The 27,950-nt window shown below is 36.4% G+C and overlaps 1 protein-coding gene across 4 annotated transcripts in view; it reads left to right on the top strand.

Annotated features, from left to right (window-relative positions):
• Positions 1 to 10,956: 10,956 nt before the first annotated feature.
• LOC149080562 (fibroblast growth factor receptor-like 1) overlaps positions 10,957 to 27,950 on the top strand; it is a 45,134-nt gene continuing 28,140 nt past the window's right edge. For 3 of the 4 annotated variants that reach the window (XM_089239687.1, XM_089239686.1, XM_089239685.1), the window contains exons 1-3: positions 11,034 to 11,148; positions 24,276 to 24,376; positions 25,442 to 25,720. In XM_089239687.1, coding sequence (XP_089095813.1) covers positions 24,280 to 24,376; positions 25,442 to 25,720 — 376 coding nt within the window. In that variant the 5' untranslated portion in view covers positions 11,034 to 11,148; positions 24,276 to 24,279. Of the gene's footprint in view, positions 11,149 to 24,275; positions 24,377 to 25,441; positions 25,721 to 27,950 lie in introns of all 4 variants that reach the window. The other variant, XM_089239684.1, reaches the window with a different exon arrangement.

The following is a 27,950-nucleotide window of genomic DNA, read 5'->3' as shown; positions in this document are numbered from 1 at the left end:
GATCAAAGTTGGGAACCACAGAAAACCAACTTCAGCCGACCATCACTGTGGTGCCGGTGGGGTTCGAACCCACGTCCTTGTAACGGGAGTCCGTCACTATGACGAGTCGACCATCACAGTGGTAACTGAATTGTAGTGATTAACTTAAAACCTACGATAAATTCTTTTTTCATATATTTGTATAATTTTATTGAAATAATATATAATATTTAACACTAGGTTTACCGACATTTCTTATATAAATATCCCTTATCATATCGGAATGGGTCAAAATGATCCACCCGGTAAACCTAGTGTTAAGAAACATAAGCTGAAAAAATATTTCAGGCATGTGTTTAGGAGAGCTCTTGCGAAACCATACTGGTATGAGGAATTTTGTTGAATAAAAATTCGCATTCATAAAATTTCATTATTCAATTCGATCGTGAGAATATGCGTATTCGTTAGTATCACACACGCACACATTCATTTCTTAAACTATGAGTGTGTTGTTATTAAATGTTCTTCGAGTGGCCAGGGCAGTCGTTTTTGATTAACGCTAGAGAGAGCTTCGTGCCTTTTTGACATCGATCGCCTTCAATCACTCTTAAGCTCAGAGACGTATGTATATTGGGGCGGTAAGATATTTGCTGCTTTCAACTTCAAAACGAATCACGCTCCGTCACGGTATCAAAAGATTCAACCGTTTTATTTTTTAAAAGGAATTGGCATTGAGATGGCCCTATGTCGGTAGACACTTCTGCAGGGTTCTGAAAGTAGAGAGAGAGAAAGAGACACATTTTTATTCACGCCATATACGGGGTGATTATAAAAAAACTATCCCGACATATGGGCCCCTAACTATCATAGCATTCACAGAAACTGAATGAAATTTTGGCATAAGGTATTTTAAGGTATGCGCTCAAGAATGATATGGAAAACAACAGTGTCACTAACAGTTACAGTGATAAAATTTCGAAAATATCAAATGGCAACACCAAGTTTTTTGTATTGGAATGCGATCTCCATACTGAAAAACACTAAATAGCGTTGGAATGGCACCTGTAGCACGAAAATCCCCGGAGCTATTCAAGGAAAAAGTAAAAAGGACTTTGCCGTGCACCAGAGCATTAATGTTCGTTTCATTCGTCACACCGTTTCTTCGGCTGAGATCCCAGCCTGATTATTCCTCCACAAGGTCATGTGGAAAATTTGTGAAACAATAAAATGCTTTATTTTATGCTGCTTCTCTGTCCTTATTGGTTGTCCTCACTTTTAGCCTATCTACCGCCGGTGATTTTCATGCTACAGTTGCCGTTCGAACGCTATTTAAGGTTTTTCACAATGGAGATAGATCACATTCCAATACAAAAAACTTGGTGTTGCCATTTGATATTTTCGAAATTTTCTCACTGTAACCGTAACTGTTAGAGTGACACTGTTGTTTTCCATATCATTCTTGAGCGCATACCTCAAAATACCTCAAAATAGTTAGGGGCCCATATGTCGGGATAGTTTTTTTATAATCACCCTGTATTTCACTTGAAAGCCTTATCTCTCACTCTTCACAGCTCTTTGTGGTCCCCTTCGAATTTGTGGCTCCCATTTCTCCTGATTTTCAGCCATGGCCCCCTTAGAATATCCTATGACCGCAAGAAGGCCATATGGTCCCAGGTTGATAACCACTGCTGCCCCAAAGCAGAATATGCCGAAGTCTGCGACGTACGTCACAGAACAATCAGTGCTATTGTAGAACAATCGGGAAGAATTTTAAAAAAAATGTAGAAAACACTATTATGGGAACTGCAGAACATTTCCAGTCAGTCGAGGGCTCATTGCAGAACAATGCAAAACATTCTGCTTTGGGGCACTGCTGTACAGCGTATGTCGCTTTTCGTCGATTTTAACCTTCTGTTAATTTTGTCCTTTATTTTAGTCCGATTATGTTTTTAGATGAATTCAATCTAATAAATTGATTGTTGGCATACTCTATCCGTACTTGTATCCATGTTATTCCTGAACATTAAACGGCACTTCACTTAACACTAGGTTTGCCGACATTTCTTATATACCTATTATTATATCGAAATGGGTCAAAATGACCTGCCCAGTAAACCTAGTGTTAAAAAGGCAAATTGGTGACTCGGACATGATATCGTGTCACGTAGTGGTCAGCCGGATCATTAGATCTATACCAACACCTCAACACCTTCTGTAGCAGAAAGCCTCTGCGCGAAGCTGGTGACGTCATTGAAGTCGTCCAATTCACTTGTAGTCCTTGGATATAATATGCAAAAAAAAAGTAAAGATTTCGCATACGTCGGACAGCTACATCAAATGGCTATAGGTGAAATGAACGACTTCGGTGACGTCAAAGCTTCGCTCGGGGGCTTTCTGCTATAGAAGGTGTTTGCTATACAATGGTTCATATGTATTGTCATTACTTCAATTATACGTACTTATGTACATAAAAATTTGTATTTCATTGGTTCAGTTTTGCACACACACATTTAGGTATTCTAAAACTAATAGAAAATTTTTAAATTATCTCAGTCAAAATTCTGCGGATGTTGCTTTTAGGTTTGACCTCAGGGTAAACTCCAATTTATCACGGAAGATAAAATTGGTAAAAAAATAATAACACCACAGACGGAATTTATGTTGAACATAACAAGATCGTATAATTCTCAAAGTATCTGATGATAAAAATATGAGATAATGGCTTTTATTGTTTCTGAATGAGTAAAAAAAGACCGCGATTGAGAAAAGTTAGGAATGGAATATTTTATGAAAACTTATCAGATGAAGAACTGCTTGTTCATTAGTAAGTGAAATTATACCCTCAGTGGTATATATATTTTGTAATGTTTTGACTCTATATAGGAACGCTAGATGGCGCTCATTTCATCAATAAAAATATTCACAAGTATCCAATGAATAGACTTTATTGTATTACGTAGATAAAAATTTTTGACATTCAGTACCAATTGACAGTACTGTAAGTATAAACGAACACTCAACGATTTTGAGGAAAAGTCTTCAGATCATAGTTTCCAAGAAATAAAAGGATGCCAATCAAAATTAATTCAAAGAAAAGTGAGCGTCCGGGATAAGATTGATATTTCTGTTTTTTGGTTATTTTGGAATTTTTAAACTAAAGTCGGCTCTCTCAAAGTGACTACCTTTCTTGTCACTTTTTTTTAAATCACACTGGAGTAAACTTTAATAAAAGTTTTTGATAGAAAGTGTCCCAAAATGATGAAAGCAATAATAAATTTTGGACTACCTATGTCATTTTCTATGAAAAGTCATTTTTATATCAAATTCTAAGCAAAATTCGTGTGATATTCCAAACACGATTTCAAAAAATTCTATGAATCGAATGTTTTGTATTTGCACAGTACATTCAAATAGTAATTATGCAGGTTGTGAACTAAAATTTAAAGGATTTTGTGATATGCTCAAAAGTTACACTCAAATCTGTTAATGCACATGTGAATTTTTTGAAATTCTACTCGACATTTCATCTATAAAACACTGTAATTCGACTGATATACATATATGATAGACCTTAGATTTTAGTTCGTAACCTCAGTCATGTATAGCAAAATATGATATTAAAATTTCGTAATGATACAATTAATAGATTTTTAGAAATCGTGTTTCAAACTTCGATTAAAAAAACGGGAAAAACCGGGACATTTTTTAAAAAAAGTCGGAACGGAGAATACAGGTCAAAATGGTAGGATGTGTGGTCACTATATTTACAGCTACTAAATTTTAGCAATTTGTAAAATCGCCCCTCCCAACAGTGAGCTGAAGTCATATTCTTTCCATTTTATATCTTCAATTGGCTGGTAGATGTCCCAATTAACGACAACTCTTTGTTGCAGAGCATGTGTGTCTGTGATTTCCCTAATTTGTTAAAACGTTTTGTTTACATTTCTTTTTTTTACCTTGAAGTTTGCAATCCGAACTCTTTTCTTACTTACTACTTTTGAATCACAAAGAAGGCAGTTATATGTTCTGAATCTAATACTACTTTAATAAATTTATTTTATGGGCAATTTTTGAGGCTCTATACGGCCTCTTTAATGCCCTGTATAAGTAGTACAATTCGAGATAGATTTTTTTTAATGATTTTTCCAGCTTCCTATACATGTCATTAACTTTGAAAAAAATTATCAGCTCGAAAAAAAAAAATTGAGCATTTAAGGGTTAAATTTGTATGGAACTACAGAAAATTCAGAAATTCATTACACTTAAGATTCAGAATTCTCAAAACATAGAATTTTGTGCTGTCTTTTTTAACAGGGCTGTCGATATCATTATTAAGTGATGAATGCCTTTATACGCGGAAAAATTGTCGATTTTTTTTCATTCTAATGAGCAGAGAACTTTAAGATTCCCTCTATAAGAGAAATTTTGGTTTTGCTCGTGAAATAAGTAATTTTTTCAATAAAAAAAACCACTTCCTTAAAATATTTGTATTATGTCCGATTAATATTTATTTGATTCTTGAATTAGTTTTAATTATTGTTTTGCATACAACAAGAAATGAAATTTATAACTTTCTGTGTACAAATTGTAATTTATTATGCGAAATTGTATTGTTAATTATTCACTGAAATACTTTGTGTTCATTGGTACAGATCCACAGTGATCTCTTGATGAATTTGTTTTCCCATTACCATGTAACATTTCATCATGGTTGAACAAACTTTTCAAGGGAAAAAAATTCTATAAGTTGGATCACAGTGTTAAATCTATTCTCACCCAAAGAACGCAAAATTTACATCATCACCATGAGTCTTTTCTGATATTGACAAAATCTGTGTCATTATCTGAAAAATTTCATCGGACACAAGTGAAGATCGACATGTATCTCTAAGTGCTGTGATTTTTTGAAGTGTTCCGCTATCATAGAATTAAATACCGCACCTTCTGATAAAAAGATGTTCCTCTATTTCAGGAACGTATAGCATTATTCTTTTGATAAAGCATCGCTTCGTTGTAAAAAAAATAATAAATTTTCCAACCATGCTATATAAAACAAAATGTCTTTCGTTTCAGTCAGATTCGAATCACGCTCACTTAATTTTTTTTCAATTGGAATGTACATCACTGCGTTGAATTACATATTTTGTGTTGCTCCAAACTGAGCAGTAGCCAGAAATTTCTTTCGGATGGCGGACCAAAGTGATAGAACAATAGACCTAACCATGTTTTTCCATATACATCAATCTTTTTCTCGTAATTTGGAAGAAAGTTTGACACCGTCGTCGTCGTCTTTCGCTACGGCTCCGGCTCTAAGCCCTATTCTATAGAAAAGAAAGTGAACTTTAAAAAATCTTTAACATAATAAGTTCACTAGAGACGTCATCTCTTGTCAATTTCATTAACGTGGCAACACTCTGAGACCTTTTTGTGTCAGTGAGGGTGACTGTGTGGCGCTATTTTACGAGACAGAACTTCAATTATATATTGTAACACTATCTCGTCGTTTTGTAAAAATGCTCATTTTATCAAGTTTTTTGAAAAAACTAACTTTAAATTTTGGAATCATGAATTTGTTATCTTAACGCGAAATGTTAAAAAACTAAATGAAAGCGTTGGAACGTATACTAAGAGTTATCTGAGAAAAAATGACGTGAACCGAGTTTCCTAAATTAAAATTTCAAAAAATAATTCAATGTTAGTGAATTTTGTAATGAAACAGGTCTGTCGATGATATCTGATCATTGCAAGATTGAAAATAATCCTATCACCAGCTATGTTAAAATTTTATCGTGAAATTTTAATAAACAGTGAACGTTATAATAAAAGACTAAGGGGTCATGAGAGAATGACTCCCTGTAGAGCTCCTCCAGTAATAGGGAAAGAGTTTTAAGAGTTTTAAGTTTTTTTCTTTCACCCCTGAAAGAGCTTTAAATTTCAACCTTTTTTTTTCTGTGGATTTTTACTATGAATTTTACCTATGCAGTGTATATGTATTTGTCCACTTATGCCAGCGTTAGACGATTTTTCAATCAAAATCATGGTTTACACCGTTCTCAACCGGAAAATGTTCTAAGAGAGAACGTTATAAGCGGGATCCACTGTATATCATATATATATATATATTAAATCAGATGACAAAGCCCTGTCACAGTCCTATCCCGGCGAGAAGCAAAAAAAGTCACCCTAAAGGAATAAACTTATATGTTCAATAAAAGTCGTTCGCCACGGTAGACACCAAAATTCAAAGTCATAACTCACTGCACATTACAACCGTATTATGACATGACCTTTTTAAGGGAAACAATTAACATTACAGACTTGATAAATTAACAAATTAAATATAACCGGTATTTCAAATAAAATATTAAGTACGAAAATGTTGGAAACGAAGTTTTGAAAATACAATCTTGTAATAACACTAAGCACAGTCCAAGTACTGAAATTAGAAAAATACGAAAAAATCCGTTTCACGTAGAAAATGGATTGCCGGTCATAATGGTTGCATTCAAGTTGAAAATCACAATGTGCGTAAAAGAGTAATTTATTAATTGTTATTAAAAAAGTTGTATAACTGATTAATAATAACTTATAACAATTACAAGAACTGTTAAAATTCTTCTCAGGATAAAGACAAAAATCAAGATTTTGAAGGAAGATCTCTTTGTTTGATTCCAAAAGTGAGCCAGACTGTGAAAAGTATCACTCGAGGTCTAAGGGTTTTTTTTTTTGTCAAAAAAACCGAAAATAAAACATAGCGATGAAGAAGTAAGTAATCAAAATCAAGTCGAGTGTCTATATGTGTATGATGATGATGATTGAACACACAATGTTTGTGCTTTTCTCCAAAACTCACGTTCAAACAGTAACTTCGTATTCCTCCTGGATACGAGATATCAAACGATGATATTTATTTGACAGAGATAAGGTTACGCGCGGGAAAAATATTTGTTTGCTTTTTTTTAGAATGAGGCATAACTACTACTACTTACATTAAAAGCAATATTTCACGACTGAACAAAGTACGAAACTTTATCCGCAAAAATAAAAATGAAATGCTCAGCATGTTTCTAATAGCTGCCCGTAATCCAGGAAATTCAAACACGTAATCTTCGATAAAGCATTTCATGGATCAAATTTCTTACGCGTATCTCTACAAAAAAAAATCTCAATAGAACGAATTCGCACTGTATGATAATGAATTTCTCTATACACACAATGAAATTTTTATGTGGAATGTCTATATACTCTGCATTAAAAATTATCTCTATTTATTGAATTTTCTATACAACAAAACAGCATTGTTATGAGAAGAATCGACCAGGTACAGTGAAATCTCAATATAACGATACTCTTCGAATCAAGAAGAATTATCGTTGTAGAGGGATTATCGTTACATTGAGAGGCAGCAGTTTAACATTAGAGAATAAACATTTTCAAACAAGACAAAAAAGTATCGTTGTAGAAGGTTTTATCGTTATATAGATAATTTTTGTAGCGAGAGTTCACTGTATATCGGAATTCAAAGGATTTCTCTTTTTCAAATCATCCACAATCCCGGTCTATCGCCATTGAGGTAATTTCCGACCGTTTCAACTGGAAGAGGTAAGTTGTGTCGGTGTGTAGCTTTATGCGTGTTCAGTCAATGTTCCAAATTGGCATGTAATGCATATGAATGTGCAGTGTTGTGGATTTGGTGCTCGCTAGAATTTTCGAATGGGAAGTCGACTCACATTTTCTACTCGTATCCGGAAACCACAGAAAACCAACTTCAGCTGACCGGATGGAGTGACACGTGCTCCGAACGCTAGATCACGCTTTTTGTGGATGGGTGGAATATGCAGTGCAGCTTGTGGGGGCGCCATCTATGAGTGGCTGCTTTAGGTTGTAGAGGTTAAGATATTTTTTAGGACTCGTACTCATGTGTAAAAGGCGTTGAAATTAAACAGTGTTAACACAACCAGTAAGGAAGATAACTGAAAATGACGACACACAATGGTAAAGAGGAATTGAAGGACACGAATCATTACGCTAGCAAAATCCATAACCTGTAGAAAATTGACCAAAACGTACAGTTGACGTCCGAAATTTTGAATTTCGAGACATATTTTCAACAATTACATACAGGCAAAAGAGAAAAGAGTATTTTCGGACAGAGCTACTTATAGATCTTGTTAACAAAAATCTAACGATTTCTCGTGGACTAGGACAGCAAAGGTGTGCAGACAACTAGTTAAAGAACCCTGGTATAAGGCTAAAAAATGCGTATATGAGAACATTTTGCCATAAATGGTAAGCAAAAATTGCCAAGCTGAGTATCTTCAGGGAGATTTTGTCAATCAATTAAAGCTACTCCCTCTGCAACATTTGTACGTTTATAAATGTTTAAAAATGTTTTATAAAAGAAGTGGCCATCTCAATCTGAAATTACATAAGTCTGGAATGCAATTTAGACGTCATACTATACAGGTACCAAGGCCAAATAAAACTGATCCAAAAATTTTTCCTTTATTTAGCTCCCAAAATATTTAATTTACTTCCTCAGTTAATAAAAGAACAATCTTCATGTACATCTTTTTTTATCAATTTAAAATCTTGGTTGTTAGCTCAAGAAGATTTAAATTATCTGTTTGATATTGTAATGTAATCTTCTTTTATCTTGCATACGCTGCTAAATGCCAAATTTTTTTGTTTATCAATTCCATTCCTGTTGCCACTTATTTCTTCGTGTTATATGCAGGTGTGTTTTTTTTTTCTTTCGTTTTCTCTCTCGTTAATATTTATGCCGACAGATATGTATTGGATATTGTTTTGTGGGCTTACAAGCTTGCTTAGCCCCTAAATGTTTTGTAACTGTGTTTAAAAATCTTAAATAAAGGAAATTTGAAATTTGAAAAAAAAAAGTATGGTAACTGGGATCACAGATCTTCGTAGGACAGATTATCGAAGAATTTCTTCAATAATTATGAGCAGATATTGACGAAAAATTATATCTTCAGATAGATTTAGACAAATCCAACGATAACTCTCGCAATATATTAATAGCTAGAGTCAGGGCCTACAGATAGAGGGAAAGGGATAAAGAAAACCACCTAGTTCAGACGAGAGTCAATGAAGTCAGTATTTCACTTCTAATTGCGAGCGAAAAAAATGGATACCTTCATACAAAATATCTGTACCTTCATAAAACATAATTCACGTGCATTTCACTGACGGAGTTGCAAACGGAAGTAGCACAGAGGCAACACGAATGTACGTGAGCGTTACGGTGAATGTCTGCTTTTTCAGTATTACTAAAGTGCACCATTATCCCGTACGTTACAACTGTTAGAACGGTTGAACGCTGGAATAACTTCACATGGCTGGCGTCCGCGCCTTTAATTCACTGTGACGCAGATTTGCATACGGTTTCTTCTTCTTCACCAGGTGACATTTGCATTCATGGTGTTCTTTTCCTTCCGATAAATTTCAACAGGAATGCCGTTTTAATGTTTGAGTGGCCGTTTCGAAACGCGCTAGTGCGTTTGCGTTTCATGTCAGACCATGCATTCTTTGATGACAATGGTTTTCAGTAGTGTGTACTATCACCTCTTAAAGTTTTTCCCATCTTTTCTGAGAATCACCCTGTATACATATATACATACTGTATGAATGACATAATACCCCAAGTACAGTAGAACCTCGATTATTTGGACGCGTATTATCCGTGCACGAAAATTTTAATTTCATGTTAAGTTGTTCCCTATGTGTACTGTTGTTACTGTTTTTTTTTTTCATTAGAAACGTAAGATTTTGTGAAGGTGGTAATGAAAAATAACATTTTCATTTCGTAGAACTAGATTTCTTCATTCTTTTATAGAACACTCTCTTCTCCCCATTCTCAGAGGTCCCATGTCAACGCGTTGAAATGACAGCCCCATATTCACACATAAGACCTAAGTACATGACATTGCCCTGGGCGATCCGCATTTGAAGATGAACAGCCAATTACAGTCCATGCGGGGAAAAACTCCTCATATTGTTTTTTAATATCTGAAAGACGAAGCCAGGGCCACAACTAGGAGGAAACATGCGGGTTCGGTGCCATAGGCGCCGGACCAGACGGGTCGCCAATTTCACCCTTTACCTTTTCTTTAACACTGAGAGGGGAATCAAAATGCGTACTCGCCCCGGCTGACCAAATGGCTCTGGACAAGGCACAAGATTCTGCCATCAGTGAAGCCCATAATGTATTGTGGCTACATATAACAGGAGAAATAAGTGTAATTTTACGTAATAGATTTTTTTTCGCACGGAAATATGACACGCACTGGATAGTAATTTTAAGCAGGTAAAATACATAAATACTTTCGTTTTTTGCAATTTTGTTGTTTTAAAATATTTTTTCATTCCCGCCGGTTTAATCGCGTTTTTCGGTTATCCGCGTTCCCCTTCCCCGCCATTAGCTCAGATAATTGTATATAATTGTATGTCAGATACTTTAGTATTGTCGCGCTTCAAAAAAGACGTTAAAAGGCATCTTAATCTCCATGGCAGCATTACTTAATGTTTTCGCTATGACGATTCCCTTCGAAAACTACTCTATTTTACCGTCACGTTAGAGTTATTTTTTCCAATTTAATTTTCTAAAAAATGCGAAAATGTCATGCTGCTCGGCTCCGAAATGTTCTAATTTGGATTTAAAAAAAAGTATTCAAAATGTTCTCCTGCCTAAGAAGACCAGTGCCAGGAACTGAGGTCCGAAATGGCAGATAAGTCTGCTTTTCTTTATAGGTTTTGCACTCATCATTTCACTACGACAGTCAATTCGACATGTGTTATGAAAACGATAAAGCGTGTGGTTTTTTTTTTTGGGATTCTCGAAAGATACAAAGAAGATGGATAACGGAACCAAAAACAGTTAAGTCTATTTGAGTATCAAGATCCATATGATGAAAAAGAGAAAAAAGCAGCAGCTCTTATCTTCAGATTTCAAATTGCAAATAGAAGGTAAACCTCTGGTGTTGCAAAAAAGATACCGCCCATCTCCCAAATGCATTCGTGTTGATTGGTTGGTTATCGGCTCTGTCAGTCTGAAAATGACTAGATAGTTTGGTGCACCTTGTAGCTTATTTCATGCATTTGCTGTGGTTTAACAAGATATAAAAAGAGGCCTATAAATCCATCACTTTCGTAAGTTTTTGTTTTCATGATTTATGATGGGATCTGAATGCCTTGCTTCCAATTTCCGACATTCTTATTACATGAAGTACGTGGGGCAAATATCTGAATCAAAAATTCGAAAAATATTCTTTTCCTTAAAAAAAATTTAACCCTCGAGTAGGGCAAACGAAGTTAAATCCCGGATACCGGAATAAGGGGGAGGGGGGTTGCCAAATTGACTCTTTTTTCATAAAAAATTTCGGGGAGGAGAGTGACAAAATAAGTTCTCGCCCAAGGCATCAGAATACATTTCCGCCCTAGTTGCAACATTGCCCGGTCGGTACTTCATCGTTTGTGTGCAAATTTCCGTTCTTTCAATCACAATTTAATTTAATGTCTGTACGAGTAAATAGCATACTTTTAATGTACGAACTTTGTTTTCCATGCAGTCAATTCGTGATAAGTCGAACTCCGATAACTCGAATATCTGTTTAAGTCGAAGTTTTCACTCGGCCCCAGAACTTTTTCTGTATATTTTGATGTTAAATTTTTTTCTTAACTCTTAAGTGCACAGTTATAGTGCCGGACTCGTGATGCGAGGATCCGGGTTCGAACCCCACAGTGGTGGTCGGCTGAAGTTGGTTTTCTGTGGTTCCCAACTTCAAGGCGCAAATGCGAGCCGATCTCCCCGTTAAAAAGTCTCGCCACAGAGAGCAACAGTCCTACAACGGTAAAATCATTCAACCATAACACTTCACTCATAGTTAGTAAAACTGGGGGCAGATGACAGCACTACACATAACAAGCATTACACAGAAACAAACTTTACGTCAGGTTGCACTACACGTACACGCACATTCCCGCATGTACAGATTCGTTGGGGGGGGGGGTTCATGTGTGGTGTAGCAGTAGTAGGTAGGGGCTCGGGGATCCATGATGTTCTTAAGTCAGCCACCTCGTGGGCAATTTGCCTGTTGTGGCGTTGTATTTGTATTTGTATTTGTATTTAAGTTTTCTTCCTATGAGTCGAAGTTTTCGAGAATGAGAGAAATTTTTGAAAAATAGCATTTAGCAATAAAATTCAGCATTTAGCAACAGAATTTAGCAGATTCATTGGTCCACTTGCAAAAAGACTTTCTCACGCAAGGAGAACAAAAGAGAGAGAGAGACAGTCAAAAACCACGGCATTTTATAACAGAAAACAATTTTGTATACACTTTATTTATAATTCCTTTCATTTATGCGAGTAATATTTATGAGTCCGTTTCCATAATACAGAAATGCAGATAGTATGTAAGTCTAGTTTATTTCTAAATATTTTCATTCAATAATCGAATATGATTAAATTATAATAACATCTTTTCTCGAATTTCTTCACCTCCAATAGTTTGACATGTTTCACCAATACGATATTCGTAAATACCGCTGTCATTTTAATAAATCTTTCTTTTTCCTATTCTGAAATCAGTATTTCCGATAAGTCAAACTAACGATAATTCGAAATTTTTCGCCTGCCGCTGCGTATTCGTGTTATCGAGATTTGACTGTACTTGTCAAATTAACGAAGTCTTTCCTTTTCACGCAGCTCTAACTATTTTTTTTATTTATAAAAGAAAGCAACAATAACTAACTTTAAAAAGAGTTTCACTGTCAAAATTGATGTTTTTAGTTGAGTTCGAATACACAGCTGAGATATCACACATATAACTTTTCACCTCTTTCTTTTTATTTTATTTTTTGTCCTAAATGTTTTCCCTAGAGATCTGCGCAATATTTTCAAAAGATATTTAAAAAATTCAAAATTCAAAAAACATATTACTTTAATAGTGTAAGCGGTCAAAATAAGTAAAAAAATCAGTACATTCTTAGAAGTAAAAAAGGTTTCCCCCAGGGATCAGTTCTTGGCCCGATATCGTTCGTCATTTACATAAATAACATTCAAACTTCATATAAATGGTAAATTAATGTCATTCGCAGACAATACAATACTCTATGTTGAAGACACTGAAATTACAAATTTAATCAAAAAAGTTGAAAAAGACCTATTCAAAATCAGTACCTGGCTCAAGAAAAAGGAACTAAAACTAAATATACAAAAAACTGAATGCATCTGTTTAAAAACACGAAATATAAACAGTTTGAGAAATTTAAGTGTAAAAATTCATGACCATTGTCCGTGTCAACATATTTTACAATGCAACTGCCACGAAATTGAAAGAATTCATGAATACAACTACCTAAGAGTAGTAATAGAAGATGATCTAAAATGGAACTCACAATGTGAAAAAACAATAAAAAATGTAAGAATATATGCAGCAATTTTTTGTGTAGACCAAGAGACACAATAGACAAGAACTTTCTAAAAGATTTATTTTATGCTCGGATATACTCAATAGTAACATACGGAACCACTGCCTGGGAGAGGTGCGTATCAAACAAATATACAAAAACTAGATAATATATGTAACAAAATAAGATCTCAAATAACAAACACCACAGTAAACGGCAATACATAATGTCATAAGCTAATTACATTGGTGAAATAAATTAAGAGAATTTGCATATTTTATCGAATTTCATGAAAAGAACTGAACTAAATGTAAAACCACTGCTTCTAGACAAAAATGCAAATCTTGTACGTCAAATACGTAAGCGTACACGTGTGTGTAGGCGGAGCCAGTAGAGAAACAGGCTTTATAAGCGTGCGTAAGTTGAGACGCATTTCGTTAGCTAGCACACCTCGGCGAATTTCTTGGTGTTATTTTGCAGCAATCAGTTAATTTCAAATTGTAACAGTAAAAATGAGTAACCACCAACGTTTAGATGATGGAATGAGGTGGCGAATTGTGGGGAGGCTAGAAGCAGGCCAATCTCAAGTCCAGATTTATAGAGAGTTCAATTTAACGCCCAGCGTCGTGTGTAACTTATGGAAACAGTTCCAGGATACCGGATCCATCGAGAGAAAGCCTGGGCAAGGTCGTCCAAGAGCCACGACGGCCAGAGAAGATCGCCATTTGTCGATTATAGCGAGGCGTAACAGGAGTGCTACAGCTTCTCAGCTCTCTCGTGACTTGTATGCAGCCACAGGAACCCGTGTATCAAGGGTGACTGTTTCCAAAAGACTTCATGAGAGAGGGTTGTTTGCAAGAAGACCTGCTGTTTGCATCCCGCTCACTTCTACGGACAGGAGAATCCGTTTATCATGGTGCAGAGAGCATAGAGATTGGAGTATGGATCAATGGGCGACCGTTCTCTTCACTGATGAGTCCCGGTTCAGCCTAAGCACCGATTCTCGCCGTACGTTCATATGGAGAGAACCAGGGACCCGCTACCTACCCTCCAATGTCCGCGAAATCGACCATTATGGCGGAGGAGGTTTAATGGTCTGGGCAGGCATCATGTTGGATGGCCGCACACCTCTCCATGTCTTTGAAAGAGGCACTGTGACTGGTGTGAGGTATAGGGATGAGGTCTTGGAGCCCTATGTTGACCTTTTCAGGGGTGCAGTTGGCCCTGAGTTCATTTTAATGGACGATAACGCGAGGCCACATAGAGCTCTTCTGCTCGACGATTTTCTAGAGAGTGAGGATATTCACCGCATGGATTGGCCAGCCAGATCTCCAGACCTTAACCCTATAGAGCATGTCTGGGACGCTCTGGGGAGGGCAATTGCAACTCGCAACCCCCCTCCGGGAACCATCCAGGGAATGAAAACAGCGTTGCTGAACGAGTGGGACCAATTGCCACAGGAAATGATAAACTGCCTTATTTCAAGTATGAAATCACGCTGCGAGACCTTTTTGTATATCTGTAAGAGGGGACCATACCCCCTATTAACCCATTTTTTTGTTTATTCGGCAACCGCTGTTTCATACCTTCCGACTCCAACGAGTGTTATGCACGATCATGCGTGTGTATTACAATTATTGAATGGTTATTTGTTTTGTATTGTATCAATGTATGTACATATCAAATTTCATTAAACTCGGTACAGTAGTTCTAGAGATAATTGACCAAGTCTGCAAATTCTCTTAATGTCTGACACCAGTACATATAAAAGACAAAACTACATTTATAGGCTAATAAAATATTTATTTTTAAACAACAAATGGTTAGAAAAGAAACATAATAGAGATTGTGTTTATGTACTTGATATAAATTATTTAATCTTGAAACACATCGAGATTAAATAATTTATATCAAGTGCTAAAAACAAATAAGAAGTTATTCCAATAGAGTTCAAAAATAATGAATCTATATCACGCAATCAATCATACAAATAATAACATAAGATAAAATAACAATATATTTTATATTTTCTAATAAACATCAGTCTAGATTCTATATTATAACAATAGCAATGTATGTATATTTTCTTTGTTTCAGTAATACAAATACAAATACAAATACAACGCCACAACAGGCAAATTGCCCAACGAGGTGGCTGACTTAAGAACATCATGGATCTCCGAGCCCCTACCTACTACTGCTACACCCCGCGGAACCCCCCCCCCCCGCGGAACCCCCCCAACGAATCGATACATGCGGGAATGTGCGTGTACGTGTAGTGCAACCTGACGTAAAGTTTGTTTCTGTGTAAGGCTTGTTATGTGTAGCGCTGTCATCTGCCCCCAGTTTTACTAACTATGAGTGAAGTGTTATGGTTGAATGATTTACCGTTGTAGGACTGTTGCTCTCTGTGGCGAGACTTTTTTTAACGGGGAGATCGGCTCGCATTTGCGCCTTGAAGTTGGGAACCACAGAAAACCAACTTCAGCCGACCACCACTGTGGGGTTCGAACCCGGATCCTCGCATCACGAGTCCGGCACTATAACCACTCGACCCCCACAGCGGCCAATAACTTTAAATATATATTTTCTCTCATATATATATATATATATATATATATAAATTTTCCCCCATCGAAAATCACCAAAAACTGGTATCCGACCTTTCATCAGACTTTAATGAATTCCCCAATCTTTTCTTGCCAGCAAAGTAATCGATCTGGAGGACCGCTCGAACTTAACTTTTCGTGGCATCCGAGAGGAACCCTCGAACTTGGAAAACCCCTCGCCGCTTGAATCAAAAATAATCAAATATTGCTCCGATCTTCAGGAAATCAAAATCATCCAAATTTCGCTTTCCGCTACTGACCATTGCCACAGGCTCTAAAAGAGACGTCGGATCTAAATTCTCAATAATTAAATTCAATAAATTCAAATTCAAAACTGAAATTCTTAAAAGCACCTTTAAATTAAAAAACAGTTGCATTTTTATTTCCGAGGATTTCTCATCCAAGTCTCGCAGACTGCGGGGACAGATTTGGTGGGCTTCCCAGAAATTCCGCGATACAGGTATGAAAGTTAAACTATTTCATATAACACTTTGCTCTTATCCACAACATTAAATGCATTTGGGATACCAACATTAATGATATTTTTCCGATTTCCCAATCTCACTGCAGTCCTACCCCCTTCCCTGACTTCCCTCAGTCTTCTTCCACCACCCCTTTAGGCTTCACCCCACGAACTTCGCCACCTCAAATTCCCTTCTATAGCACCTCAGCAAAATCCCTCGAAAATCGGAACTATTAATACAAGAAACATTACCAATAAAATTCACTCTTTCGAATCCATATTGTTAGTTCATAATCCAAATTTTCTTGCTGTCACTGAAACTTGGTTTATATAGCAATATCAGCAATTCCGAATTCTTACCACCTAACTACCTTGCGTTTCGTAAAGATAGAAATACCCGTAGAGGGGGCGTTGCCCTCGTCTTTAATAGCTCCATCCCTCTTCTTGAAATTTCTTTGGACTCCAATCTTGAAATCGTTGGTGTCGAGTGGCGTTGCCCGAACTGCACTCCTATTGTAATATTTTCTCCTTACTTCAAATCTTCATCTTTTCCTCGCTTCAGATCTTCACTGTTTCGTCGAATTGGAATCAATTTTAGATAGATTTTATAATTCACACCTCTTAATCATAGCCGGTGATTGGAACCTATCCGGAATTGACTGGTGGACAAAATCTAGTCCCTCTCGGGTAACCATTACATTAATAACAGAGTTCTTTTTCTTTTCTTTAAATTTAATCTCGTTCAAAAATAGCAATCTCGTTCAAATTATCCTAGAACCAACAAGAATATCACACCACTCTAGATTTAAATTGGCCTAGTTGCTATTTCAAATAAAATCCCGATTTCCGATTTCTCACTTTTTATAGCATTTCCGACCACAAAATTCCTTTTGTAAATTTTTCCCTCCATCACATTCTTCCTTCCTTTAAACTCGCCGCAAAACTCAACTCTAACAAGGCCAACTTCCCCTTATGCAAAATATCCTTCGCACCCATTTTTCCCTGATTTCGTCTTATCATCTTCCTTAAATGATATTCATATTCTCTGGAATAAATTCAAAGCTGTTATCGAAAAATGCAAAGCCTCTGTTCCGCTCAAAAATACCTCCTAAATATGTCTCTTTAACCCCTGGATCAACTGTGATTTTATCCATTTAAAAAAGAAAATTCACCGAAATGACTCCAAACTCAAATTCAATAACTCCCTTTCTCTCCAAAATAAGATCTGTCTTTACACGTAACCTTAAAGATTTCATCTTTGAAAAACGAATTAACCAAAAACAAAACAACATTATTCAATTAGCTCTTTACCTCACTGCCTTAAAACTAACCCTTCAAAATTTTGGAATTTTCTTCGCCCTAAATCAGCTAGCCCTTCTTCCATTAAAATTGATAACATTGGCCCAACTTTTCACCTTGATATTGCCACAAAATTTAATCGGGCTTTTTCCTCTGACCCACTCCTTCTCAGTACTCCTTTTCCGATTCATTATTTAACTCTAGTCCTGTCTTCTTCACTAAAGCAGGCCTTCTGAACCTTTAAAAAAACTGAACTGGCCCCGATGGGATTCCAAATCATATTCTCAAATTTCGCGCTGATAAAATTTCTAATTATCTTCAGTGTCTCATTAAACACATCTAACTTTCCCTCTGACCGGAAAACTAATAAGATAATCCCAATTCATAAATCAGGTTCTCTTTCACATCCACTTAATTTCAGACCATTCGCTACCACTTCTACGTGCAGCAAGCTTTTTGAGCACATAGTTGCCAAGGAAATCAATAACTTTTCAATCAACTGATTCAATAAACTTTTTTTTCTCTAATCAACACAGCTTTCAATCATCTTTATCAGTGACTACCTAATTGGCTCTTTTCATACATGATTTATCAAGCAAAATCGACAAAAACGTCCAAACTGATGTAATTTTCTTGGATTTTTCTAAAGCTTTTGACATGGTGCCTTCATAATAAACTTCTACTCAAACTCCAAAACCTTTGCCTCTGTATTCAACTGTTTAAATGGGTGGAAGCCTTCCTCACTAACTGCAGTCAGTTTGTCTCCTTCAAGGGCAAGAACTCCCCATTTCTCTACGTTAAGTCTGGCACGCCCCAGGGTTCGGTCCTCTCCCCTTTATTATTTTTTATTTATATAAACGATCTTTCTAATTCCATCAATTGCCATATCAGACTATTTGCAGATAATTGCGTCATCTACCAAACAGTGCACAACGAATCTGACCAAGCATCTCCCCGAAATAACCTCAATATTAACAACCTCCCATCAAACATTATTGATTGTACGACAGTTTCCGATTTCTTTTGTAACATCAACCGTCTTCTCGGTCAAATTTCACCACAGCATTCCCTTGTATAGGCTTGGCTATGGCGAGGGGACAACACCATAAATCAGAAGGGCAACGCATGCCAGGTTATTAAATTATTTAATCCAAACTTAAACAAAATAACAACAATTTCATATTGAACGTTAAGTGAATTGTAAGCGAGTTAATACAAAAGTACAGTCCTTTTATCGGTGACTCTCTCCCGATCACTTGATGCACTTGTAGCGACATCTACGTGATGCTATCTTATTATACACACCACAGGCCAAGAAAAATTGAATAAATAAATAAATATACTTTATGAAATATTACCAATCTTGTACAAACCACAATAATAAGGCTGTTGCTGAACTAAAATTCACTAAGTAACCATTGTAAACTGCTGGAAGGACATGAAAGCCCCTTGATGTCAATAGTGTGTATTGCACGTTTGTATATGTGCGTATTGCACGTTTGTATATGTGCGTATTGCACGTTTGTATATGTGCGTATTGCACGTTTGTATATGTGCGTATTGCACGTTTGTATATGTGCGTATTGCACGTTTGTATATGTGCGTATTGTATGTCTGTATATTTATATATGTTTGTATGTTGTATACATGTTTGTAATCTTTGTATTTGTGTAATTAAAAAAAGTTATTGAACTTCAAAAAAATCTATACCAGAATCAAGATTTGAACGCAGACCCGCAAACTATTACACTACTCACTCGACTGTCAGGCAGCACTGCGTAATATTCAACTACGTCTAATATTCATTGTGTAGTAAGCATTTGAGAATCATTCAAATGGATGTAAGTATCACAGCGAACGGAACCCCAAGCAGAGGCGTATTTATAGGGGGCTAAGCGGGTCTATAACGCGGGGTCAGCAAAATCGAAAGGGCGAAAATTGTTGTTATTGGTGGGCAAGCACATTATATTAGACTGAAAAGAGCGGCAAATTTTTAATAACTCACAGGCGACAAAGCCATAAATTCGCTTTTTACCCCAGGTCAACGAGATCATATCATCGATTTTTAATTAGTCATCTATACTTTTATTCGAAAATGGCACGTGTTGCTTGCCAAAACGCACGTCATTGCTTTTTTTTATTGCCTTTTCGTTATATTCATTGTGTGACTCTCCATGGTCCGGTATATATTTGATGTATACAGGGTGTTCTGTTAATGGACCGACAAACTCAGAGAGTTGTTAGTAGACATCAAGAGAAGCAAAAATTGCAATGGAATATGGTATCGCAAACCACGTTGAGAGGATGAAAATCGCGAAAAACGCATGCAGGTTTCGACGTCACGCTGGAACGACCGAAAGTACAATAATAACTACGAAAATATTTATTTGATTAATTATTACAAGAGTTGTTGGAAGTGGGGGCCGCTGACGTCATTGCACAGTCTATCATTGCACAGACCCCATAGGAAAAAGTCCAAGGATTGAGATCCGGCGAACGTGGAGGCCAAGCAACGGGTCTCGCACGTCCAATCCACCTCCTTGGGTATATAACATCATGCGTTACCACTGCATGAGTTTTTCGCGATTTTCACCCTCTCAACGTGGTTTGCGACACCATGTTCCATTGCAATTTTTTGTTCCTCTTGATGTCTATTAACAACCCTCTCAGTTTGTCGGTCCATTAACAGAACACCATGTGTGTTACGGTAAATGTGGTAAATCTGTTATTATACACAGGGCGTCCATAATTAAGAGACCCTATTTTAAAGTATCCTACTGGCGAGACCAGTCATCAGAAAATTGTGAAATTTTCATTTCATGAAGTGATAGGAATTTGTTTCAGGGGGGAAAATTAGTTGCATATGTCGCCACCAGAGGGTGTTTTATTAAGAAATGACACATTTAGGCAAACGTTTACAATTTTAACAATTGTTACTGCAACAAAACATGTTCCACATGATGGCCATCATTTTCAGATACCATGTGAAATCGCAAGATGGCATGTTCCACGACTGACCAGAGTGTGTGCGGAGAAATTTTCAGCACGTGGCGTGAAATGCTGCCTTTAAGGTCAGGTAAAGTTCTTGGATTGCTGCGACTTACCAAACGTTTCAAATGCCCCCAGAGCAAAAAATCGCATGGGTTAAGATCCGGGGATCGGGGAGGCCATAGATTAGGGAAGTGCCGGCTGATGACACGTTCTTCTGTAAATATGCGTATTAAAAAAAAATAAAAATAAAAGTATTAAAAAATTATAATGAATAAAATGACGACTTAGACTAGTACAGCAAAACCACACCGACACCAGATGTTGCCACAGCTCGTTGATCGAATAGGAACAATAACCAAGTGTCGTTGGCTAATTTGATAAATGGTTGAAATTTATCGCCTTTATCTGTGATTATGCACAATACCCTAGTGTAATTTGTGAATTTGATAAATATGAAAAAATTCTAAATGAGTCTAGTGTATGTGCGATAAGTATGGTCGGACCCCGATATAATAATACATGTGTGAATTATCATGTATAGTATATCATATAGTGTGATTTATCGTGTTTGCCAACGACGCGACGCTTGGGCATTATGCATAATCGCTGGTAAAAGTGATAAATTTAGGAAAATTTATCAAATTCACTAAAAACTCCTTGGTAAGTAAGCATATTAACTGGTTATTATGTATAATAGCCACATTTATCACATATATCGTAACATATAGGCCTACACGGTAAATACATGGTGAAAGAAACCCATTATACCAATGTCTTTTCTCGATTGTTTTGGTAGTTTAGAAAGTGCATCTTTTAGTGTCATTTCAATACAAAATACTGCTGTATAAGCACAATACTTTTATCTAGAAAGAGTTGATTTGATTCCTTATATCAATGTCCTTTTCGTGAAAGCTGCTGAAATTTTACTTGTTCAAAGGTTTATAAAATTGCACCAAATTGAGGGAATCGGAAATAAAATTCAAGATAGCAACTATTCAACTTTGCTTAGCAAGATTTTATCCCTTTATAGGTAACAGTAAAATAAACGAACTGTGTATATAAACCTCAATTGTCCACTATAACTAATTTGAAAAAATTCACTCGTATTAATTAAATAGCTGTGTTGATACAACCTCTGACAATAAAGTTCGGTGAATGAAGTCAGAACGGCCGATCTGGCAACACTGGCGAAGCAAAACGCTGCACATGCGTAGCGGCAGGTGTTGACCATCTGCCGCCACTGTTGTTCAGTTGAGCGTCGATTGTGTTCCGTGAAAGACTTGTTTTACAAAGTGCTTGTTTAGTGCGTTGGTTCTTACCTGAGAACAGGAAAATGAACGAACAAAAGATCACTGAGGATGAGTCCTGGTGTCTCAGGTACGACCCTGAAACGAAACGGCAAAGCATGGAATGGCGTTCTCCTGCATCACCTCGTCGGAAAAAGGTCAGAGAAGAAGTATCACGCATCAAAACGATGCTAATCACCTTTTTTGATAGTCAAAGCATTATCCACAAGGAATTTCTACCTGAGGGAACGACGAGGAATGCTGCAAGGTACATTGAAATTTTGACCCGTTTCATGAAACGTCTACGCAGGGTACCAGTACGCACAACAAGGTTCATGGTTTCTTGTTCACGATAATGCTCGCCCTCACACAGCCAATATCGTCAAACAGTTCCTGGCAAAATAGGGGGTGGTGCAAATTGAACATCCACCATACTCGCCTGATCTCAATCCTCCAGACTTCTTCCTATTCCCACGACTCAAACTCGCTTTGAAAGGAAAGAGATTTGACGATATTCCTGACATAGAACGAAACGTGACGAGACTTTTGAACTCCATCCCAAAAGAAGACTTCTTGCAAAGTTTCCAGGACATGTATAGGAGATCTCAGCGGTGCATAGTAATGGGAGGTGACTATTTCGAAGGACAGTAAGGTAACTTTCGTTAACGTTTCATCTACGTCAATGTTACAGGACTATTCACCGAACTTATTGTCAGAGGTTGTATATTGTTTCAATTAAAATATTGTTTCAATTAAAATATTGTTTCAATTAAAATATTGTTTCAATTAAAATATTGTTTCAATTAAAATATTGTTTCAATTAAAATATTGTTTCAATTAAAATATTGTTTCAATTAAAATATTGTTTCAATTCAAAATACGCTAACAGCTTTTTATATTTAAAAAAATCAATATTTTTTTTGGAAGTGAACTGTGGAGGGTTAACAACTTGTTCGAGGCAAAATTTGACATACATTTTAGAAAGAATCGCAACAACGAATTGTATAGCTTATACATAATGTGATAAGTAGGCCATTCATTATTTATTATCCAAGTTATTTCTACTTTATGACGATTTCGTCGGGACTCACAAAATATTTTGGGTGATTGCTGATGTCTAATAACTGCCAAGGTATTCCAACACATTCTTGTATGCAGTGGTTTTCAAAGTGTGCGTCGCGGCTCTTATTAGAGGCTTCACCTACGTCTGTCCGGAGCGTCACGGTGAACCACCGATATTGACGTGTGCTGGTTCGGTGCTATGAAGCGGTTCTTTGTTACACTATTCTGAGGAGTCGCAGATGAACGTTGACTAAGCTAAGGGAGCCACAGGAGACAAAAGTTTGAGAATGACTGCTGTATAAAATTAAAAGTCCGAAGATCTAACGAGTAGTTCGTTCTTCAAGTATTTTTGATTTGTCTTTGGCAAACTTGGCCTTCTGTGGGCGAGCGCTATACATTTTCATTCATCAACCTGCTTGCATCCTCCCTCTATATTTGCTACTTGTCTTGCATTACCACCCATCGGCAGGAAAACCGATTTTTCATGTATGGTACAGGCGGATTAATCTCCGCTTGGTGGTAAGGGACACTGACCATTCCTGGATTATTCCGCTTAAGTACGTAAATAAGTTGAGAGAAAGTAAAATAAGATCTCCACGAAAATCTCTCTTTGGAACACGTGTAAGGATAACCAATCACCGTTATCTCTCAGTCCACAATAATAAACTACTGAAAAAGAAAGAAGAAACACCATTTCTGTCAATGTGATTCCGGGTTTCTCGTTCCCTAGTCATATGAGTTGCCGATGTTTATCACTTGGTAAGCTGAACTCAAATTAATCAAAGAAGAGAACGGGAACAATTTCACACTTTCACTTTTTACTATCAACAGTATGGAATAAATTCACAAATCCCTTACAACTTAAAGTATCTGGTACAAGGAAACTTACTACTTCACCAGATTCAATCGGAACAGGCCACGTGCAGAATGTGACAGCTTCTTACATTCACTGACAGTTGAGAAAACTACCAGCTCGCTTTCCTCAAAAAATGGTGTAGGCCACGTGATTTTCTTGCATCTCAACTTTCGACTGTCTTATGCGCAAATGTTACTGACGAATATTTGCATCAATAATGTCACTATGCACTTTTCTTATCACTTCGTACTTTAGTGTTAATAAATAGATTCAGAATTCTTGGATTTTTTTTTTTTCCTCAGGATCATGTACAAACTGTTACACCCAAAAAGCATTTCATGCTTACTTACATCATTTCTCATCCTTCATGTTACGAACAACCCGAGAATCTCAAAATCGGCGGGTATGTATGTGTTTCGATATTTTTTTTTATCTACGCTACCTCCACAAAAATTAACGTAATGACTACTGCTCGCGGCAGGGGCGAACGCAAGATCGGCCTTGGAAGGGCGCAAAATTTTCTTCAAGAAACATTTTGAGTTACCACCTTTCAAAAAGCATTTAAATCAACAGAAATTGGTTAAAATAACATATAAGCATTTTCTTGCGATATTCCAATTTTTTTACCGAAATATTAATCATTTTTCTAATTTTTGGTTGGCTTGGAGGACAGGAGCACAGGCCTTCTGTGTTCACATAGAATATTTTAGTATCCCATGTGTGAATGTTTATTATTATTAAAATTTTATCATCAGTTACGAAACTGTTTCCCAAATTTATTAATTCACAATTATAATAATTGATCTTAGCTACTGCATTATTCAATCGGTCTGGAATCAGCATCACTGCAGAACTTCTTGACCATGCTCAAAGCCCGATTTATGGAAACAAGTTCATGATCATCCTTTATGAAACTATTTCCCAAATTTTTAGCTTATCATTCTTATGCTATCAAGAAAATATACTTCCATTAATGTATTATAATTTGTATGTTCCGATACTTTACATACTCTTAATGACAATAAAAAGATTCAGATTTAGAATGGTACATCTTGATCCATAAGTTTAAAAGCGTAATCAGTATCAAATGGTACACATTCTCGATGCACTGCAGCTGAACAATGTTACAATGTGCATGAAATTGTCAAAGAAAGATTAGAGAAAAAAAAACTTTCAAACTTTTAATTTGTGTTTAAAGATTTGTCGTTTAACAACTTGGTCGAGAAAGGTGAAGAAGAAATTTTTCCAAACTAAATTCGCTCATACAGAAATCATAATTTTTTCCCTCCAACTTCGAATTACCCAAAAAATACGAAAAAAAAATCGAATTAAATGAGAAATTTTAACATTAAATTTTATAAAAAATTCAAGGGAAGTTCATTAAAGTTTGAATATTATCCAAAATTTGAATTAACCACTTTCTAAATAACCAAGGTTCTACTATATATACTTTTTTTCAATTCTTCAGAGCTTCCGAAAGTTCTGCAAATCAAAGACGATAAAAAGATTGTATTTGCATCAGTCGGACAGTTTTTCTCTTTAAAGTGCCCCGTCAAAGACAGAAGAGCGTATGTTGACTGGATGAAAGGCAACGAATCCCTTTATTTAGAAGATGACTATTCGATGTCGGAAACTGGAGCTGTTCTAAAGATAAAAAATGTGACGAGTAAACACGGAGGAACTTATACCTGCCACGTCATAAATGGTCATGGTGCTGTTTCTATTAACTTCACTGTCATCATAAATAGTAAGTTACTACCAGAACCTTATTAATCCCAAATCAGACAAAAACGAAGGAAATCATGTGAATGTACAAATACAAGGCCACAACAGGCAAAATGTCAAACGAGGTGGCTGAGAAAAAGATGCCCATAACAAATATGGATGTCATATATTTCTAAAATACAGCTACGCCCCCCCCCCTCCAATTAAAAATATAATTACAAGAAATAGAAATAATATATTTACATGAGAAAATATTATACAATGCCCATAAAATGTATTTATGGCTATCTTATTATAAGTATGGATATCTTCTCTATTTACTTCAACATGTTTATCGTATTTCTTTTCAAAATACGCTATCTGTTATCTAGTCGGTCACGCTGCTGGCAGCAATATGTCACGTCAGTTATGTCAATTTTAATCATGTAATAAATGTTAAGTTTGCATGAATTTTGTGTCAATTGTGTTAGAATTTACTACTCTCGGGGTAAGATATTCCATTTATTAACAACCCTATTGCAGAAAAATTCCCTACGACACCACAACCTAGAATTGTCCCTTATCAATCGATACTGGTGTTCCCTTGTAAAATCAGTCGATTGACGACTTATTAATAAATCATGATCCGTCCTATCCATACCATTGAAAATTTTGAACACTTCGATCATATCGCCCCGACACCTGCATTCATCCAATGTAAACATATTCAAAAAATGAAGTCTCTCTTTGCCCCGTGTGCCAAAAAAGACACGCGTAGCTCTTCTCTGCACCCCTTCAACCAAACTGCTTTTACAAGGGGACACCAGTATCGATTGGTAAGGAGCAATGCGAGGTTATGGTGTCTCAGGGAATTTTTCCCTAATAGTGTTAGGAATAGGATTAATAAGTGGAATAGCTTACCCCCGGGGAAGTAAATTCTAACACAATTGACACATTTAAAAAGAAATACGATAACATGTTGGGGTAAATGGAGAAGCTATCCGTAGTTAGAATAAGAAAACCAAAAGTAGTCTTTATGGGCATTGTATAATATTTTATCACGTAGCCCTATATAAATTGTTTGTAATTCCATTTTTTATTGGGTTTCTGTATTTTTGAAATATATGACATCCATATTAGAAATCTTTTTATCAGCCACCTCGTTGAGCATTTGCCTGTTGTGGCGTTGTTTTTGTATTTGTATTTGTCAATGTCCTTCTGTAGGTATGGTCTCAACTTTACAGCATACTCCACTCCAGGACGATCTAAGCCTCAGAAAAGAGGAAGAATAACTTTAGGAGAACGCGAAGAGACCTTTTTGGAAATGAAACCGAGCATTCTATTCACTTTTGACCACCGCTGAACAATGTTCAGAAAACCTAACCCGCTCGTCAATGAGAATTCCCAAATCGGTGACCCTAGTTGCATCCAGCACAGTAACACCATTCAACTAGTAAGAGAAACGTGGGTTCATCTGGTCCTGATACTTTAGTTGCACATACATTTTTTAAAAGATTTAGGACCTCTACATCTTTCAATTGAATATGGTTGAGGATCTTATTATACTCCATGCAACACCCGTACATTGAATATCGTATTCTCTACTAAAACCGACGTGAAAAAGTCATTGAAAGCACTACACATACCTACATTGCTCTCTACCCTGGACCTTCCTATCGAGAGGGGGGGCCAACTGTCCCCTTACATCCATTATTGGCGTATCTAAAAAATGATTTTGAGTTGGAGCCAATGTTGTCTGCCAACCTAGAATCAACTTCCTTTTTAGTATTTCTTATCGCTTTTTTCAACAGCTTTCTTTTATCAGAAAAAAAGACAGATCACCTCGTCCACTTTCATACTCTCTGAATGCTCTTTTCTTTTCAAGATAAAGGTTACGCACGATATCCGTGAACCTAAGGGGGCGCGATGTACAAACACGCTTTTTTCGAGCAAAGGAATAACTTCGTGCAAAACAAAAGATAGCTTTGTACTAAATTCTTCTCATCGACTTACCACCCCGACTGATTCCAACCGATCTTTGAAAACTTCTGCTAACCTTTCTCTCAAAACATCAAAGTTAGTTCTCCGAAAAGAAGCAACCAGTCTTTTGTTATCAACCTTACCTGAAAAAAACGTACAGAGAAAACTGGCAATACGATGATAACTGGAAGAAAACTCGTCCCCCACCGAAACATGTTTAACAAGATCCTCTGAACTAGTGAGAACTAAATTCAAAATAGCAGTACACCTAGTGGCTTCTGATACACACTGAT

This window comes from Pholcus phalangioides, unplaced genomic scaffold, assembly GCF_987345545.1.
Source record: "Pholcus phalangioides strain wild (caught in Gottingen) unplaced genomic scaffold, Ppha-v1.0 ptg000011l_1, whole genome shotgun sequence".
In the NCBI taxonomy this organism is placed as follows: domain Eukaryota; kingdom Metazoa; phylum Arthropoda; class Arachnida; order Araneae; family Pholcidae; genus Pholcus; species Pholcus phalangioides.
Note: the sequence above shows the minus strand (reverse complement) of the source record. Positions and strands in the feature narration are given on the sequence as shown.